We start from the raw sequence: 17,683 nt of genomic DNA on the forward strand, positions 1-17,683 counted from the left end.
GGGGAAGGCACGCGAGTCTGCGGGCGTAGGTGCGGCCAAGGGTCAGGGTTGTGCGCAGGTGATGGTGGGCGCAGCAGGTGCGGACAACGGGCGCGATGCGACGACGGGCAGCGGAGTACGGGCCGACGCGGAGCTGCAGCAGCGGCGCCGGTAGCAGCTGCAGGGCGGGGCGGGGAGCAGCGCATCACAGGGCGGCGAGCACGAGTGCGAGCTCAGACGCGAGCTTCGCAGGCAATGGCCACGGCGGTGAGGTGAACCGCGGCAACAAGCTACGGCATTGGTGGAGACTACTATTATGTGCACGGGAACGAAGGAGGAAAGGGGGGTCGAGGGGAGCGCGGCCTCACGGTGATTCGTCAGGGAAGGGCAGCGGGCTCGGGGAGGCTTCGTCAGCGACGAATCGAACGGCGAGGTCCGGCGAGGCAGAGGTTGATGGCGACCTCACGGGGCTTGGTGCAGAGGCTCCCAACCTCTATGGGAGGCACCTGGAGGCGTAGAGGACGAAGGCGGTGGCGCTGGAGCCCCCCGGACTCGTCGGTGTGGCGAGCAGCGAACGGTGGCCATGTGCACGGCGGTAGCGCGACGACGACTACGCTCAGACTCGCGGGGAATTTAGGGGAAGAGGGGGAGAAGTGCGAGAGGGAGTGGCGCTAGGGTTTGCCAGGGGGTGCTCGGGGTCCTTATCTTCGCGGGGCGCCACCGGATGGCCGGCGTGTGGCTCGGGGGGACGACCATGGCCGCGGGATGGCCGCCGCGCCCTCCCCCTGTATCCTGTAGCGTGAGGAGGGAGAGGAGGTGAGGTGGGATGCTGGTGTTCCGTGGCCTCTAGGGCCCAGATGCACATTAGTTAGTTAGGCCCTTTTACCAATTTTATTTTTCTGTTTTATAATTTCCTCACAGTTTTATATTTAAAAAAATAACAATTGAATTTTTCTGACAAAGAAATTTGGCACATAATTATTAGTCATAATTTTGGAGAGGCCCACAAAGTTTGAGGTCAAAAGAATTTGTTTAAATATTTGTTTATTTTGAAAAGGCTATTCTATTTACTGTTGGGCCAGTTATTATTTTCCTAGGAATTTATTTGTGAGTCAAATGAGGTTGGTTTCAACATGAAGATGATCAGGGGAATTTATAGAATTATGTGAACATTTTAGTTTTAACTTTTGAAAACTTTATTTGTTTGACTTTATTTTTTGAATTTGAATTTCGAATCGGTTTCGGATTAACGTGGGGTTAACATCAGTGACATCGGTGACATGGCATCATTAGTAGAGGGTTACTGTTGTAGAATTATCCGGGCGTCACAGCGATGAAGTCGGCCAGTACTTGGGATTTGATGGCTCGTCGTGGCTTGTATGTTATGTCGAATGGAAGTAGCTCTATGGCCCATTTGGCAATCCGTCCTGTGGCATCGCGGTTGTTTATTATGTCATTGAGTGGGACCTCAGAAGGCACCATGATTGAACACTCCTGGAAGTAGTGCCGTAGCTTGCCGGATGCCATGAAGACCGCGTATGCTATTTTTTGGTAGTGAGGGTACCGGGATTTGCATGGTGTGAGGATAGTTGATACGTAGTATACTGGTTTTTGGAGCGGAAATTAGTGTCCGTCCTATTCTCATTCGACGACGAGCACGGCGCTCACCACCTGATGTGTTGCCAATATGTATAACAACATGGGCTCGCCAGTGTTTGGTGCGGCCAGGATTGGGTTGCTTGCTAGGAGGGCCTTTATTTCCTCCAGTCCTGCAGTCGCCGCGTCTGTCCATTCGAAGTTATCAGTGCGCCGTAAGAGGCGATAGATTGGTAGTGCCTTTTCTCCTAATCGGGAGATAAAGTGGCTTAGCGCTGCTATGCATCCAGCTAGCTTTTGGACCTGTTTGAGGTCTGTTTGTGTAGCCAACTATGGCACCCGTCAACCGAAGAAGGAGAATATGATGCGCTTAATTGAGTGCCAAAATCTAGATGTAAGTTTGGAAGAAATCCATTTGGACTAGGGTTGGCCAACGGATTAATTTGAAGGAAGACAACGTGAACCTCTTGGTCGAAGAAAGGGTCATTGAGATGTCTTAGTTAGGGTAAGTAATTAGGGTAGGTTGACTAGATGAAGACTATATAGGAGGAGGGGGCAGGAGAGCCGAGCAAAGTGAGGAAGAGATATTTCGGGAGTCATCATTGCTGCATCGACACTTGCATTATTTCTAGACAAGGAGCTTTCCCTAAATTGTGTGCTGCAAGGTGACAACCACAACAATTCAAGTTGTCATTTAGTAGGAGAGAAAGGATTTTATCATGTTGTTCACATCGAGCAGACCACATGGTTACGATTAGATTCATGCTAATGGGTCGGAAAATTCTTCTAACCCAACATTTGAGACCTGCACGAGAAAATACTTCTGTCCCAACAATGTGCCTAACATCTAACATGCACTCGTATAGCTGGTTTGACACCTGGTCATCAACCATCATATATGCTAGTAACAGGGAATCCCACAAACAAGTCACACACATGCTGATAAATACACATGAGTTTATTCAATGAAGAGTGAATAAACCATAAATACAAGGGATATTGTTTACATCTATGATTGCCGCTTGGGCATATGTATGTTTCTAACAACACTATATGCCACCGTGCCACAAATAATACTAATAACATGTGGCGTGGAGCACAAAACTATGCTCAAGGGGAAGAAGTTCACAAGATAGAACAATAGTTCCCCGTTCTTGCCCTTGTCGCGACAGTATTACTACATCAATGCTTCGTGCTGCCCCTAGCAAAGTGTGGTCCGAAGGTGCACATAAGACCGACGACGGTGGCTGCGTTAAGCATGAAAAAGACAAGGTGGTCTCCTGCGGGATTCACAACAGATACCAGGAAAATTGCTTAGAGTGAACCAAAGCTAGGGAATATAAATTTTGGGTGATGCTGAAATCATAGCATAACCCATGCATGTTCAAGATAATATACTCAAATAGGATATACCTTAACCAAAATTTAAGGTGTGATACTAAACCAGTGCATACGATCTTGTTTACTATGTTGTGTTATTTTGGTATGCATATGTGTTTCCGTAAGAACTGCGACTGAAGTCCTCTTGCACTAAAAATCTAAGCTTTGAATAGAAAAACCAATCATGCCTGTGAGAATTTAAGAGATGCCCTTCGAAAGTACCATTACACGTCTCGCTTTGTATAACACATTCAACTCAACCAATTTCTAGCTATTCCTTATACACAGATATATACGCAAAGCATCCATGAAGCATGAATTTCTATGTTTTCTACCACACGACAAGAGCCATAAGCCATCCTTTAACCAAAAAAATACAATTAAACTATTTCATGTCATGAGATAGATTTCTAAAAATTTATAGGAAAACGGTAGATAAATTAGATGTGTAGCTAATTCATGTAAATTTACTTAAAATGTATAAACAATGTAATACCTGGAAGAAATGAAGCAGTTTGGCGCCTTTGAGCCCATGAAAATCTACAATGAAAATTGTAAACCATGATAAGGTAATTGTTTCCCCAAAAAATTGAGCGCGAAAAAAACAAGGGTTAACAATAGAGTTTTATTTCATGGTGTATACAAGTTTATAATTTTTAAAATCAAACAAATAAATTACTCCCTAATTAATTGACGCTTACTTAGTACAATCTTTTTCGAATATTCTTAGTACAAAATTTGGATCGGAGGGAGTAGCATCTATTTAACTTTTCATCGTCAATGAAATGATTAAAAAGCTATTTGGGAAAATGACACAATGTGTGTTTTCCAAAAGAATGTTGATTGTGACTGCTATATGTTCCTTTGTTGTTGCAATACATAGTGAGTAAAGTGGTGGACCATGGCAACTTACATAACACCTGCAACAGCCGGAGCGACAGCTTTGAAGATGGACATTAGTGTTACAGAAAGTCCATTGGCTGATGCTCTTAGGTCTTGACTCTGTTTTTTTCATGTATATCGAAAGGTCAGAAACATAGAAACTAATATCATCAATTTTCATGGAACATATGGAATGCAACTTTTGATGTAATTACAAAGTATTAGAAATCATGCAAACTTACCACAGCATCATTCATCAAAATATTGCACACCGTGATGGTAGTTACCTGCAATATTTCAAAAGAGCATGAGTAACACTAATTAATAATCGCTACCTTGAGTTCTAGTATATAACATATAAGCATAATAGTAGTGGTGGGTAGCATAATAGTAGTGGTGGGTAAGATAATAAACATATAAGCAATCGAAATATTTGTCAACATATGAGTAATTAGTAGTTTTATGATTTTGTTGCTGGCTTGCGCTAATTAGTTGCTGAGAACACTATTTACGTGTATTAATTAGCAATCACTCCGATAGATAGACCAAAATTGGAATATTTTTCATAATATGAACCGGTAGCAGGTCCAAGTTTGAACACTTGTTCTGCACAAGAAAAGCAAGATCTTTGCACTCACTTGGAAGGAATTCTTTAGAGAAGATGCACAATTTACTACCAACTGAAGATTGAACCCTGATAATGTAGTCATGAATGGATAGCTCGCAAGAAGTGGTAATGTCAAGATCTGCATATGAGAATTTTTTATGAGTTGAACCATTACAATATATCTTTACTGATCAGTAGTGGATATTCTTACCGCAGTTGCACGGACTAATGTGATAGGTTCTATAGCTTTTGCAACCGATGGATAAATCAAAATCTGGTATATTAGGAGGAAGAGACCTGATAAAAACGACAATCAGAACAACAAACTCTCCATGTAACAGAACATATATATAACGATGCCTGAAACATGATTTATCGAGTTACTTGTGAGTTATCATGAACACATGCTTAATATTTGAATATGGTTCTAGAATGGCTTAAATCTTGAAATTAAGCATCTGCCATGGGAATGGGTCAAATCAACTTAGATAAAATTGCCTCATTAGTATTAGTGCCATCAACAAGTAAATATATTTATACATAGATTTTAATCTTATAGATTTTGTATGGAAACTTCCATGCATGCCTATCAGTACACATCTATGATAAAAATAACCATATATACATGGGCCTAGAGTGCTAGATCCTCTCTAGGTTCCTATCTCCAAAATTGTCTATGATGTTCAAAACTTTAAATCTTAAACAAATATATATTGGTCATGACTTATAGATTCACTATTGTAAATTTGGAGGGACCTTTCCTATTGTTCTTACAATTAAATACCTGAGAGTGCAAGGACACTGCCCACATCTGTAGAAGTAAAGCTTAATCCACCATATTTCCTATCGCTAACAGCCCAAAGAGAGAATACCTGCAATTTTATGTTTTGACCAAATCAAATCCATAATGACAATGGTAATGGTAATGCAACAAAAGATACAGAAAAAATAAGTGAAACATGATATGCTATCTTAGGAAAGAGAAGGTATGATAAACGTGAGTGGAGGATATATCAACAATCAAATGACTCATGTTACCTCTGCATAAGCCACATCCTGAAGCGAGAAAAGACAATATACGGTGATAGCAGACATCAATGGCCAGTTTGTGAACAAACTCCAATATCCACCACTACTTTCTTCAGCATTAGAGCCGGAAAGAGATTCTTCCATGGCTTCAATCGAATTATTTGAATATGTCGCTTCATTGTGTTTATGTAAAGTTTCCTATAGCATTTCAAACATGTTCATTTAAAAATGAGATCTCCCACAAAGAAATGTAAAGATGAGGTTATATGTACAACGACGGTAAGGTCTTTGTTGAAATATTATAGGGTGCGTACAACTATATTAAATGCCTTAAGCAACTAAGTTACTCATATCCTTGGTTGGTTGCCTCAACACCACTCATGACAATATCTAAGGGCATTATGGCACAAGAAAACTCACTGGAAGCCAGATGCAAGAAATTAAAGCAGCAACGGCGAGGATTGATATACACAGGCATGGGAGAAAATATGGAAACCTAGAACAATATGAGTTTAAATAGAATTAGCATCACATAATAAACCGACATAAAAAGGGTGCACATAGCAAATTCTTACCTCCCGAATATATATTCCTGAGAGAACATGCCTGGATATTTATCTGCTGGCTGATATGAAAACAATACACAAATACAATTAGCTTGCAAGGCCCGTAACATTTTATTTTACAATAATTTTATGCAAACATTAAATTCTTTTAAAAATGAACATATGGGCTTGGTTGGATTGCACGCTTTGTATTTGGCAGATTGAATTTGACTACTAATTCTAATTTCATGTGGATGAGAACTACAACTCGAGATCAACTTCGATTCATATGCTGGAAAGCCATGAATTTTTAGACCATATTTTGTATGTACAAGTCATTCGAAAAGTCATTTGGTTCAACGCTTTGATACTATGACAAAATAATTTAATGCGAGTAGCACACATCCAATATAATACATGATACTGATACTATGATGTACTAATTATGTCATGATATTATGTTACGTTAATTATGTTACTCACATAATTTATTAGGTATTGTAATATTTCCATCTTATGGTATGTTATATAGTGGCAGAGCCATGTTCAGGCCAACAGGGGTCATGCCCCCCCCCCCCCGACTTGGACACTATTGTTATATGTGCACTGGTTTTCTTAGAATTTGGGTTATAAATTAATCCACTTTTAAACTAAATGAAAAATATTCACTTGGCCCTAATCACAAACCATATGGGACGAGAGGTAACTATGATGGTGTGTGCTTACACTTAGCATATCTAATACAATGGGTATTCATTCATGTTCATTAACAAAAAAATTACAGATATGGAACTTGGCATATTTTTGTCATGGTGTGTAAACATTGACGTGTATCAAACTGGATGTAGAACCTAATTACCCACAAAGCAAGTAAATGAGTTATATAAAAGGATCAGGAAAACAAGGACAACCAATTTACTGGTAGCATCTATAATTTGAGAAATGGGAAGTTAGAGTGCACAATAAGAAGAAGAAGATTTGGAGATTGGTTTTGTGTGTGAATATTAAACAAACTATTACCTGTGCAAGATAACCACCAATGGCTGGACCAACAATGAGGCCTATGGCACGTGAGGAAGAAATCTGAATGGTTACCCATCAATAGAAATGGGTGAGCATTATTTTTGGCCCAATAAAGTTGGGGGTTGGGTAATAGTAACATAAAAATATTGTAATAACTTGAGAATCTTACAAGTGATAATGCCAAGTGACTATATTCTTTCCGGCATACTTCTGTAGCATAAGCCTGAACATGCGCAAAAAGAAGTCAATCAAATGTTAATGTAGTGAAGCATTTATATTAATGTTGTATTAAACACTACAATCACGCTAGTGAAATATGTATACTATTTTGAGACAGGATAGTGTACGGGTCAACCATGTGAATACAACTGGTTGGCTAGAATTTATCCACTTCAACTTGGGAAGTAACAAAGACCATGTTCATTAAAACATAACAATATTAATTCAAAATAGGCCAACAATCTAAAGATTCATGTGCATTACACATCAACCGTATTTGTCAAGTGTCACACTCTCACAAAATAATGACATAAATTAAGTCCAGTGGATAACGTAAGAGCAATTGTTGAATAAACTTAAGAATATGAATGTGAGTACATGATCAGTTAGTAAACAAAGTACAAGTACATGATGAAAGATTGTAGTACCAAAAAAGATGATTATACTCATGAATGTTTTGGTACCTTAATTGGCCCCAACATACCAGACAACAACCCAAGCAAACCTCTTGTGGTTAATGCCATCCAATAACTAGAGCTGAGTCCAAATAGTGTATTCAAGGTAATTCTGAAATATATGAGGAAACATGCTTAAATTCTGGGTGCATTTGTAAAATTATAGCCAAACAAAATCTCCTTGGCGAGTAGAAAAGACTATGCTTCGTCAAAAATATTATCCTTACACTGCAATAAGGGTAACTACGAGAACAGGTTTCCTCCCATGCTTATCGGCCACAATTCCCCATAATGTAGAGGTGAGTGCTCTACCAAGCATATATGAAGCACCTTCATTGATAGCAAATTAAGGCACCATAAGTTATCACGATACTTAAAGTTGATGTATATCCCCTCACATCAAAGTGTCCTTACACAACTATGCTTAAATGCTTCAGAAGTTTGACATAAAACAATATCTTCAGGAAAACTCACCAACAAAACCAGCATAAAATCCTATATCTTCTACTTGCTTAGCAATGTGCAGGTCCCTTATCTGCAAACAAACGTCCAATGAAGATAATTTATTAACAATTAGGATAATATTTTTCACTGAGCAATGACAAACTACTTATCAAACAATAGTGAATTAAAATCATGTTTCCGAACTTAAAATAGCCTAGTTATTTTCCAAAAAAATATACAATTTAATTTTCACCGTGATCATTAGATGGCATTTTAAACATAAAGTCTCATAAGTGTCACTCATATTTTGTACAAAAATTGTCACAAGTCACAACATTACAACAATCATTCATTCTAGGCTACTACTTGGCAAGACTTTAGTTCCCTGTGTGAACTCTCGAAGCATACCAAACAAAGCATTAGAAGAATTACACATGACTTATTATGTAGAAAAAACCCAACAATGTTTATTTTTGTCCCTTCTTTTCGACTTTGGTCACTAGTAACATTGTTTTGTAGTGCGTCTTGTAAACAAGGGGCATCTTATTTGCCTAAATCTATTTAAACATCCTCTAGAGAAAAGAAATAATGTTGACAAGTGAATAATTTGGAATAGTGAGAGCCAAAAATGGGGGTAAGGATGATTTTTTCTTCTTCTTTCTTTCTCAAAGACGCATCTGACTGCAATGTTTCAACTACATTTTCATAGTCTTATACAGAGCTTGTACCAGAGATATATACTCTTCGTAGCGTTGCTCACCATAAAATACAAGAAGGGAAACAAGGATTGAATCGGCAAGGCTGCAACAGGAAGAAGGAATAAATTATATCAATTCATAATTAGTAATGAATAGACAGCTCATAAGGTAGAAGCAAAAAGTATCGGAAACTATTATAGTCTAATAAAGTTTCAAATGCGGTTAGTGTTTAGTAATATGAGCACTCTTCTCTCAATTAAACAAATGGAAAAGCTACCGGACTTGGCACGAATATTGCATTTGGATGGACATAGGCTGGTAGTATGATAGAGAACCTGTCTGAGCGATCTCTGTCCATGAAGGAAAAGAGGTAACCAAGTTTGACATGATGGAATCTTTGGTGAGATGCATCGTACAGACGACTACGTAGTTGGCAGCCCGTTGTTGGTGTGCATGTCCATGTATTGTGCGTGCAGTCTTTGGCCGGCAAATTGATCATAGATCCCCGTGTCTACGTTTTTTTTTTTGAGGAAATTTTTTTTTTGAAACAAGGCAAAAGATTTGCCATTTTCATTGAATAAGAAGGAGTAGTATTTTGAGGAATTTTTTTTGAGGAATTGATCTCCATGTTTACGTGCAATGGCTACTTTCCCACCGGTTGATGTGTAGTAAAAAGTATCAACCAAACTGGGCAAAGCCGAGGGTGATCCTCTTTTCTTTTCCTTTTTCTGGAGGATCTGCGAAGATCCACAGGTTTCCTCAACTTCTCTGATTTGCATCCGCTGTGTTTCGGGGGGCAGAGGTTGGTACTGTGCGAGTGATGGCCAAGGACACGTAGCAAGAGGTTGTGAGGACGGAAGGGAGTATTTTAAGCGACCCGAAAGGGAATTAATCATGACCAAGGGAAGATGTTTAGAGGTGGAAAATACTAGTAGTACTACTTAAAATAGCAAGTGGCATGTGGACGTAAGTGGTAATTAATTGCACATGAACCCGTTCCGGGCAGAGTTTGGTAGAGATTACGACGATGCATGCCGCACCCAAACTTGTACTGCTACAAGAGGGCTGACGGGAAGATACAGACATCCGAGAAACAGTACTCAAGGAACATCGATGCAGCTAAAACTACTCTAACAAAGGCAAGATTGGCTGTCCCATCGCTTTGGACAATAACAAAGTGCAAGTACAAGTGTAGAAAAGCAAAGCTGCATGATTGAGCCTTGAGGCAAAAATATCAGTCTCGACTTCCTGCGCAGGGCCAATCAACAACGAGGAACGCCAGGATTAACCGACATGACATTAGCAGATTGTTGATGATAGTAACACGGACGGTGGAAAAAAGACGACGAGGGATAGGTAGCAAAAAAAATGGTTTGCACCAATCAAATCAAAGTCTAAAAGGGGGGATGATCTAATCTAGTAAAAGAAAAAGGTTTAAAAGGGAGGAAACAGACGGAGAATAAGATCTGTAGCTTCCTGCTGCATACCACTCCACGAGAGAAAAACAAGAGCAGCAGTTGATTAGTACTAAACAGTAATTCCACTGGAGAGGAGAGGAGAGGAGAGGAGAGGAGAGGAGAGATGATTAAGGGAGGGGATGCAGCGAGTAGAGAACGGGAGCACGCACTGGAGCAGACGGTGACGAGCCACATGCAGGCGAACTCTGTGTAGGGCACGCCCCTCCGCGTCTCGTTCCTCTTCTCCAGCCTGCACCCGGGGCAGTTGCCGTGGTAGTACGTCCGCTTCAGCAGCGGCACCTCCAGCCCGTCGCCGCCGCCGCCATCTTTGCCCATCTCACTCGGCGAGCAGAGGAAGCGGCCGGGGCGGTGCAATGCCGCACAGGACAGAGATGGGTTTTTGCCTCTGCTCGCTCGCTTGGTTGCTGCCGCTGAAGCGCGGCTCCTGTTTATGTTTATGGTGCACGAACGTACAGCGCACGGTGGCCTCCTCTTTATGGAGCAGGAAGGATACAGCACACCAAATATTTATATTACTACAAAAAAAAAACAAGTTGCCAGTACCACTACCAGCAGCAGCAGCAGGAGTGGGTTAAACTAGCTAGCTAGGGTCGCAAGGCCACCAGCCCACGAGGAACACTGCCAGGTCAGCCTTCACAGATTGGGGGCCGGTACGAGATGCAGGCCCACAACGTGCTGCACGCCCGTAAACATACAACGCGAGAGAGGGACGGGCTGTTTTTTTCTTTCTTTTTTTCTGATGATGAATTCGCTCGACGGTGACGCCCTGCATTATTGCCGTAGAAAATGGGACGAAAGAAAGAAGGTGATGCGTTATGCACGGAAGGAAGGAAATGCGACGATAGCAGCCGCCAGGCATCCGAATCTTGTGATCAATTGGTTGGTCTTACAGGCTTGGCCCGAAATTCGTATCGGGGGATGGTTTGGAGCTACTGGGGGCATTGGGACATTTAAAGATATTATCGCATCCAGAAACGAAGCACACAGTATTAGATGCTGCAAGTTCAGACTAAAAGAAGATCTGAGTCTTGTGGCTCATAGGTGTAAGCATCTAAGCACCTTGCAAAAGTGGATTAAGCATCGTCTAAAATGATGCCCGCCTTAAGAAGTTTTGAGAATAGAAATATGTCCACATGTTGGAAAAGGCTGGAATAGGATAAACTCTTTTGCTTTCTGATTTTGTATAATTTGTAAACATCGGTTATATTAATAGAAAATACCGTAGAACAATTGTTCTACGGGTTTTGGTTATAAAAACAAGGTGCTTTGCTGGATCTGACGGACGGATCGATCTCCTGATGCACAAGATGTCTTCGTGGATTGGTGGCACGTTATACACGGAAGGAAATGAAACGATAGTAGCCACCAGGCATCCGAATCTTATGGTCAACTAGTAGAATGCCCGTGCGTTGCCACGGGCCAACAAATGAAATTGTGTAAACAATGCTCATTTTCGTTCCCAGAAACGAGCATATTGCACGCAATGTTTAACCACAACACAAATGCAAGCATATTCTTCTCTCTATTCTTACAAACATGACACACCCCTCTAGCCGCCCTTTCCCATTAAACTTGTCGTTCATCACCTTCTCTGTCCATACATCATTCACCCTCTCAATCTATTGCCCCTTAATTTTGCATGTAGCTTCCATGTCATTGTTTCATTGTCTCGGACGGTACAAAAAAACCCTACCACGTCACCTTCTTCTAGATCTATTCCTAATCCAAGGAAGCTAAATCTAGTTGAATGACCGTGCGTTGCCCTGAAAAATAAAATTATCTATGAAAACACATATCATAATATCATTATATGGAGTTTGTACATCACATGCTTATGACTATGTTTCTCCAAGCATGCATTTCAATTTCCACCCTCACCAAAATATGTACTTACATGTGCTCCTTCAACCACACAAATACGTCTTATCCCCCCCTCCATGAAATTCGCTTTGCATCATTGTGTTGCACATGTGATATTTAAAAACAAGGAAGCGAGTGGTGTCATCAGCATTAGTCATCTACATTTGGCACTCGGGAAGAAGGCACAATTGGCTTCTCTGACCAGATTTGATTCTATCTAGGTGTTACTCTTCTATATTGACGAGTTCCGTCTGTGAAGCGAATTCTAGGCTTCCTCCTGTTCAACACAGGTACCAAATTTGAGATGCAAAACTTTAAGATGTACATGATTTCTTGCACAAATCCTCTTGCCGAATCATGGAGCTTCAAATTCTCTGTGGACAAAATCATCCGAGTGCAGTGTATTGCAATGCTCGAGTAATAAACATATACAACAAACTTTTGAGTCTATGAATTTATGATATTGAGGAGTATAAACTATGAAATATAGATTGGAATCTCATGAGGTCAGTACAACTTAAATGAAGTTCCTAAAGAATATAAGTTGAAGATTTCATAACATATCAGTTGGTATTTCAATGATAGTTGGACCATAAAGTTTGCAAGCTAGTTTCCCTTCTAAGAAGGGCCAAATACATTCCTTATAAACAGCTGGAACTCTATGTCCTTAGTAAGTTTCCCGAAAAAAGCGACACTTGCACCATCATGGATGTCCGAGTACTTCGCATGCTATTTCTCCCACCTCCGTTTTTTGTCTCCCCTCCCCTTTCGCAAAAGAAAACGGTTTTACCCATGCATGTTCACTGCTGGAAATAAGCCCCAACTCATGCATGCACATGCTTTAAAAAAAGCCGGCCGACCCGAAAAGGAAATCTTGCCCACACACTCCGGAGGTGAGCTCGTCCAATCTTGCCACCACTCCATCTCCCCCGATGTCGTTCTCCACCTTCCCAGCCCTCGCCACTTCACCTCCCCCATCCATGCACCGCTTTTGTAGGCAGCCCCTATCATCGCCGCCTTCATCGATGGCCCCCTCGCCACCACCACAGCGTGATGCCTTGCCATCATCTCCATGCCCCCATCAGTTGCGTCCACTAATCAAATAGTGGGACCTACAAACAGATTATACACTAAAAACTTAGTACGCAAGATTAGTGCAAACCCAAACCAGATTCAGCGAACTAAACCAAATATAACTCCCAGGCAAAGAAGAGTACCTCCCCATCAGTTCCATAGAGTCACACGATCGACAACATATACAGATTTCCGATCAGATGAGTAGACAATGTTGCGAACCTCCCCAGACCATTCTACAAAGGGTTACAAAATGGTAGATAGAAAATAGGGATGCATTTTATGTCCTCGTAGAAAGGACATATAGATATAATATATATGTCCAGAAATTTACCTGGAGCATGTACATTTAGAATTTTGTTAGCAACTCACCTGTAGAAGGCATAAAAATTGAGGTCACCAGACACAAAATTAAAAAATACATACACATCATGTATGTTCACGATCATGTGAAGTGAAACAATTTTGAACAATAAACCGAAAAATGACGTGTTAAATTAGTCTACGTTCCCAGGAGGCCAAACAGAAATCAAAAGATGTGATGTTCAGTTTATTTATCTGATAGGAAATGCTCTCTAGTTATATTATTACAGTTATCAGTCTACAAAATGAAAGGCATTGTGCTATTTATGACAGTTCTCTTGAACTTCTGATGCAAGAATGCAAATTCAAATGACAAGAATAGACGGTGCCCCTTAATATAGACCCAAAATTAATTTAGTAAACCCATTGATCACAAGATTTTCCGACAGAAACACGATAGACTTCCCGACCTAGCCCTAGAACGGAACCCGTAACGTCCCCCGCCGCTCGGTCCCCAGCCCGCACTGTCGTGGGCGCCTCCCACACCGGCGGCATCCCTTCGGGGTCCCCAAGATGACAAGCGATCCGGCGCGGCGGAAAGGGCTGGCACTGAGGAGCAGCGACTCGGTCGGGAGCCTGGCCAGCGCCAGCGGCTCCCTCCATCATCGCCGCCCTCGGCCACATCCAACGCGGTCGTCGGCCACGAAGAGGCGGACGAGCCCGGTAGCAGGGTGTTGTCCCTCCCATCGCTTTCATGTTCGACTACTCTTCCTTGGATCGCCTACCACCACGGATGCAGGGATCCTCTTGACTCACACGCCGACCATGCCTCAACCAGCGAGCATCGGTGCATCGCCGGCGCGCTCCTTGTGCTCTCCCTCCTCTCTTCCATGGTTGGCACAAGGGAGGGATGAGACGGGAAGGAGAGAGCCTCTTTATCTAGATCAGGCAGGGGTTAGGTTTGGAAAGAGTAAATCAGCTGGAGCGATTGAGGGAAGGAGATCGGAATGGAGCAGGGCGCGATTGAAGGGTATGGCAAGAAGAACTTTTTGGAAAGCTTTGATTCTGGTGATAATTACCATATTCAAAATTTCCTTAGTTATAGCCTTACCATACATGGATTGATTTATTACTATAATTATCATATTTGAGATTTCTAAGTTTATAGCCTTACCATACGTGGATTAATTGTGATTGATTACCATAAACCGAAAGATGACGTGTTAAATTAGTCTACGTTCCCAGGAGGCCAAACAGAAATCAAAAGATGTGATGTTCAGTTTATTTATCTGATAGGAAATGCTCTCTAGTTATATTATTACAGTTATCAGTCTACAAACTGAAAGGCATTGTGCTATTCATGACAGTTCTCTTGAACTTCTGATGCAAGAATGCAAATTCGAATGACAAGAATAGACGGTGCCCCTTAATATAGACCCAAAATTAATTTAGTAAACCCATTGATCACAAGATTTTCCGACAGAAACATGATAGACTTCCTGACCTAGCCCTAGAACGGAACCCGTAACGTCCCCCGCCGCTCGGCCCCCAGCCCGCACTGTCGTGGGCGCCTCCCACACCGGCGGCATCCCTTCGGGGTCCCCAAGATGACGAGCAATCCGGCGCGGCGGAAAGGGCTGGCACTGAGGAGCAGCGACTCGGTCGGGAGCCTGGCCAGCGCCAGCGGCTCCCTCCATCATCGCCGCCCTCGGCCACATCCAACGCGGTCGTCGGCCACGAAGAGGCGGACGAGCCCGGCAGCAGGGTGTTGTCCCTCCCATCGCTTTCATGTTCGACTACTCTTCCTTGGATCGCCTACCACCACAGATGCAGGGATCCTCTTGACTCACACGCCGACCATGCCTCAACCAGCGAGCATCGGCGCATCGCCGGCGCGCTCCTTGTGCTCTCCCTCCTCTCTTCCATGGTTGGCACAAGGGAGGGATGAGACGGGAAGGAGAGAGCCTCTTTATCTAGATCAGGCAGGGGTTAGGTTTGGAAAGAGTAAATCAGCTGGAGCGATTGAGGGAAGGAGATCGGAATGGAGCAGGGCGCGATTGAAGGGTATGGCAAGAAGAACTTTTTTGGAAAGCTTTGATTCTGGTGATAATTACCATATTCGAAATTTCCTTAGTTATAGCCTTGCCATACATGGATTGATTTATTACTATAATTATCATATTTGAGATTTCTAAGTTTATAGCCTTACCATACGTGGATTAATTGTGATTGATTACCATAAACCGAAAGATGACGTGTTAAATTAGTCTACGTTCCCAGGAGGCCAAACAGAAATCAAAAGATGTGATGTTCAGTTTATTTATCTGATAGGAAATGCTCTCTAGTTATATTATTACAGTTATCAGTCTACAAAATGAAAGGCATTGTGCTATTCATGACAGTTCTCTTGAACTTCTGATGCAAGAATGCAAATTCGAATGACAAGAATAGACGGTGCCCCTTAATATAGACCCAAAATTAATTTAGTAAACCCATTGATCACAAGATTTTCCGACAGAAACACGATAGACTTCCCGACCTAGCCCTAGAACGGAACCCGTAACGTCCCCCGCCGCTCGGTCCCCAGCCCGCACTGTCGTGGGCGCCTCCCACACCGGCGGCATCCCTTCGGGGTCCCCAAGATGACGAGCGATCTGGCACGGCGGAAAGGGCTGGCACTGAGGAGCAGCGAATTGGTCGGGAGCCTGGCCAGCGCCAGCGGCTCCCTCCATCATCGCCGCCCTCGGCCACATCCAACGCGGTCGTCGGCCACGAAGAGGCGGACGAGCCCGGCAGCAGGGTGTTGTCCCTCCCATCGCTTTCATGTTCGACTACTCTTCCTTGGATCGCCTACCACCACAGATGCAGGGATCCTCTTGACTCACACGCCGACCATGCCTCAACCAGCGAGCATCGGCGCATCGCCGGCGCGCTCCTCTGTGCTCTCCCTCCTCTCTTCCATGGTTGGCACAAGGGAAGGATGAGACGGGCAGGAGAGAGCCTCTTTATCTAGATCAGGCAGGGATTAGGTTTGGAAAGAGTAAATCAGCTGGAGCGATTGAGGGAAGGAGATCGGAATGGAGCAGGGCACGATTGAAGGGTATGGCAAGAAGAACTTTTTGGAAAGCTTTGATTCTGGTGATAATTACCATATTCGAAATTTCCTTAGTTATAGCCTTACCATACATGGATTGATTTATTACTATAATTATCATATTTGAGATTTCTAAGTTTATAGCCTTACCATACGTGGATTAATTGTGATTGATTACCATAAATACGTTGGGTATTGTCGGCCAGACGAGAAAGAGAAAAACCGGTGGGAGGGGGGTGGTGGGAGGTGGGACGAAGAAAACCGGTTGAAAAAAAAACCGGTTGAAAATAAACCGGTTGAAAGTGGGGGGGACTATTCAACCAATTCGTCCATTAGGAGTACAGATTAGTTTGCCTTTCAGGCTTGACTCGAAATTCGTATCGGGGTGGTTTGGAGCTATTGTCCCAACCTGAGCTGGGAGTAGCATTTGTTAATTTGATTTCACGACCGTCTTATTCCCAATTGTGGTTCAAAATAGTTCCAGGGCCAAGATCAGTGATGGAGATCCGATCGTCCGATACGCCGTGGTCTACAGTACACACACTGTTGCGTGTTCTATGATCAGATCGCAAAGACTATGGCTTAGAGCATCTCCAACCACATCCCCAACAGGCCCCTCAGGCCATTTTTCCAGCGCCGGCACCGAAAAAATGGTCCAGTCGCGCCTTTAGGAACCCGTTTTTTGTTGGATTTGGTCGAAATTGACGTCGGCGTACCCAACTCGAACCCGGCGCGCTGGGGTCGTCTGGGGCGCAGGACGGACCGTTTTTGGCGAGAACTGTGGTGAGTCCGCCCTGTCAGCGACACGCCGCTTCGTCGTCCACATCGTCAATCAATGGTAAAGCTGCCGCGCCTGCCGTGATGCAGCGCGCCGGTCAATATGCCCATTGATGCCGCCCAGTGCCACGGCCGCCCGCCACGCGTCGCCTAGCATGCACCTCCCGCCGCCCGAGCTCCGGCTATAAAAGCCGCCCGCCTCGCCGGTGAACGCCACACCGCAGCACATCGCCTCTCTTC

The 17,683-nt window shown here is 43.1% G+C and overlaps 1 protein-coding gene across 2 annotated transcripts; it reads right to left on the reverse strand.

Moving 5' to 3' along the window:
* Window positions 1–2,487: 2,487 nt before the first annotated feature.
* Window positions 2,488–10,807, reverse strand: LOC119267947 (probable peptide/nitrate transporter At3g43790). 2 transcript variants are annotated; one of them, XM_037549404.1, is made up of 17 exons: window positions 10,485–10,807; window positions 8,920–8,960; window positions 8,190–8,250; window positions 7,943–8,045; window positions 7,725–7,827; window positions 7,211–7,264; window positions 7,039–7,101; window positions 6,049–6,098; window positions 5,894–5,969; window positions 5,483–5,671; window positions 5,229–5,316; window positions 4,656–4,741; window positions 4,476–4,583; window positions 4,080–4,124; window positions 3,869–3,957; window positions 3,452–3,495; window positions 2,488–2,855 (listed from the first exon to the last, which is right to left on the reverse strand). In XM_037549404.1, the coding sequence occupies exons 1-17, from the start codon at window positions 10,648–10,650 to the stop codon at window positions 2,758–2,760; spliced, it is 1,464 nt and encodes a 487-aa protein (XP_037405301.1). In that variant the 5' UTR covers window positions 10,651–10,807; the 3' UTR covers window positions 2,488–2,757. The 2 variants fall into 2 exon arrangements, with proteins under 2 accessions (XP_037405301.1, XP_037405302.1); XM_037549405.1 differs by having other exon boundaries at window positions 8,888–8,960; window positions 10,485–10,647.
* Between the last annotated feature and the right edge of the window lie 6,876 nt (window positions 10,808–17,683).

The sequence above is a fragment of the Triticum dicoccoides genome, chromosome 3A, assembly GCF_002162155.2.
Source record: "Triticum dicoccoides isolate Atlit2015 ecotype Zavitan chromosome 3A, WEW_v2.0, whole genome shotgun sequence".
Classification (NCBI taxonomy): domain Eukaryota; kingdom Viridiplantae; phylum Streptophyta; class Magnoliopsida; order Poales; family Poaceae; genus Triticum; species Triticum dicoccoides.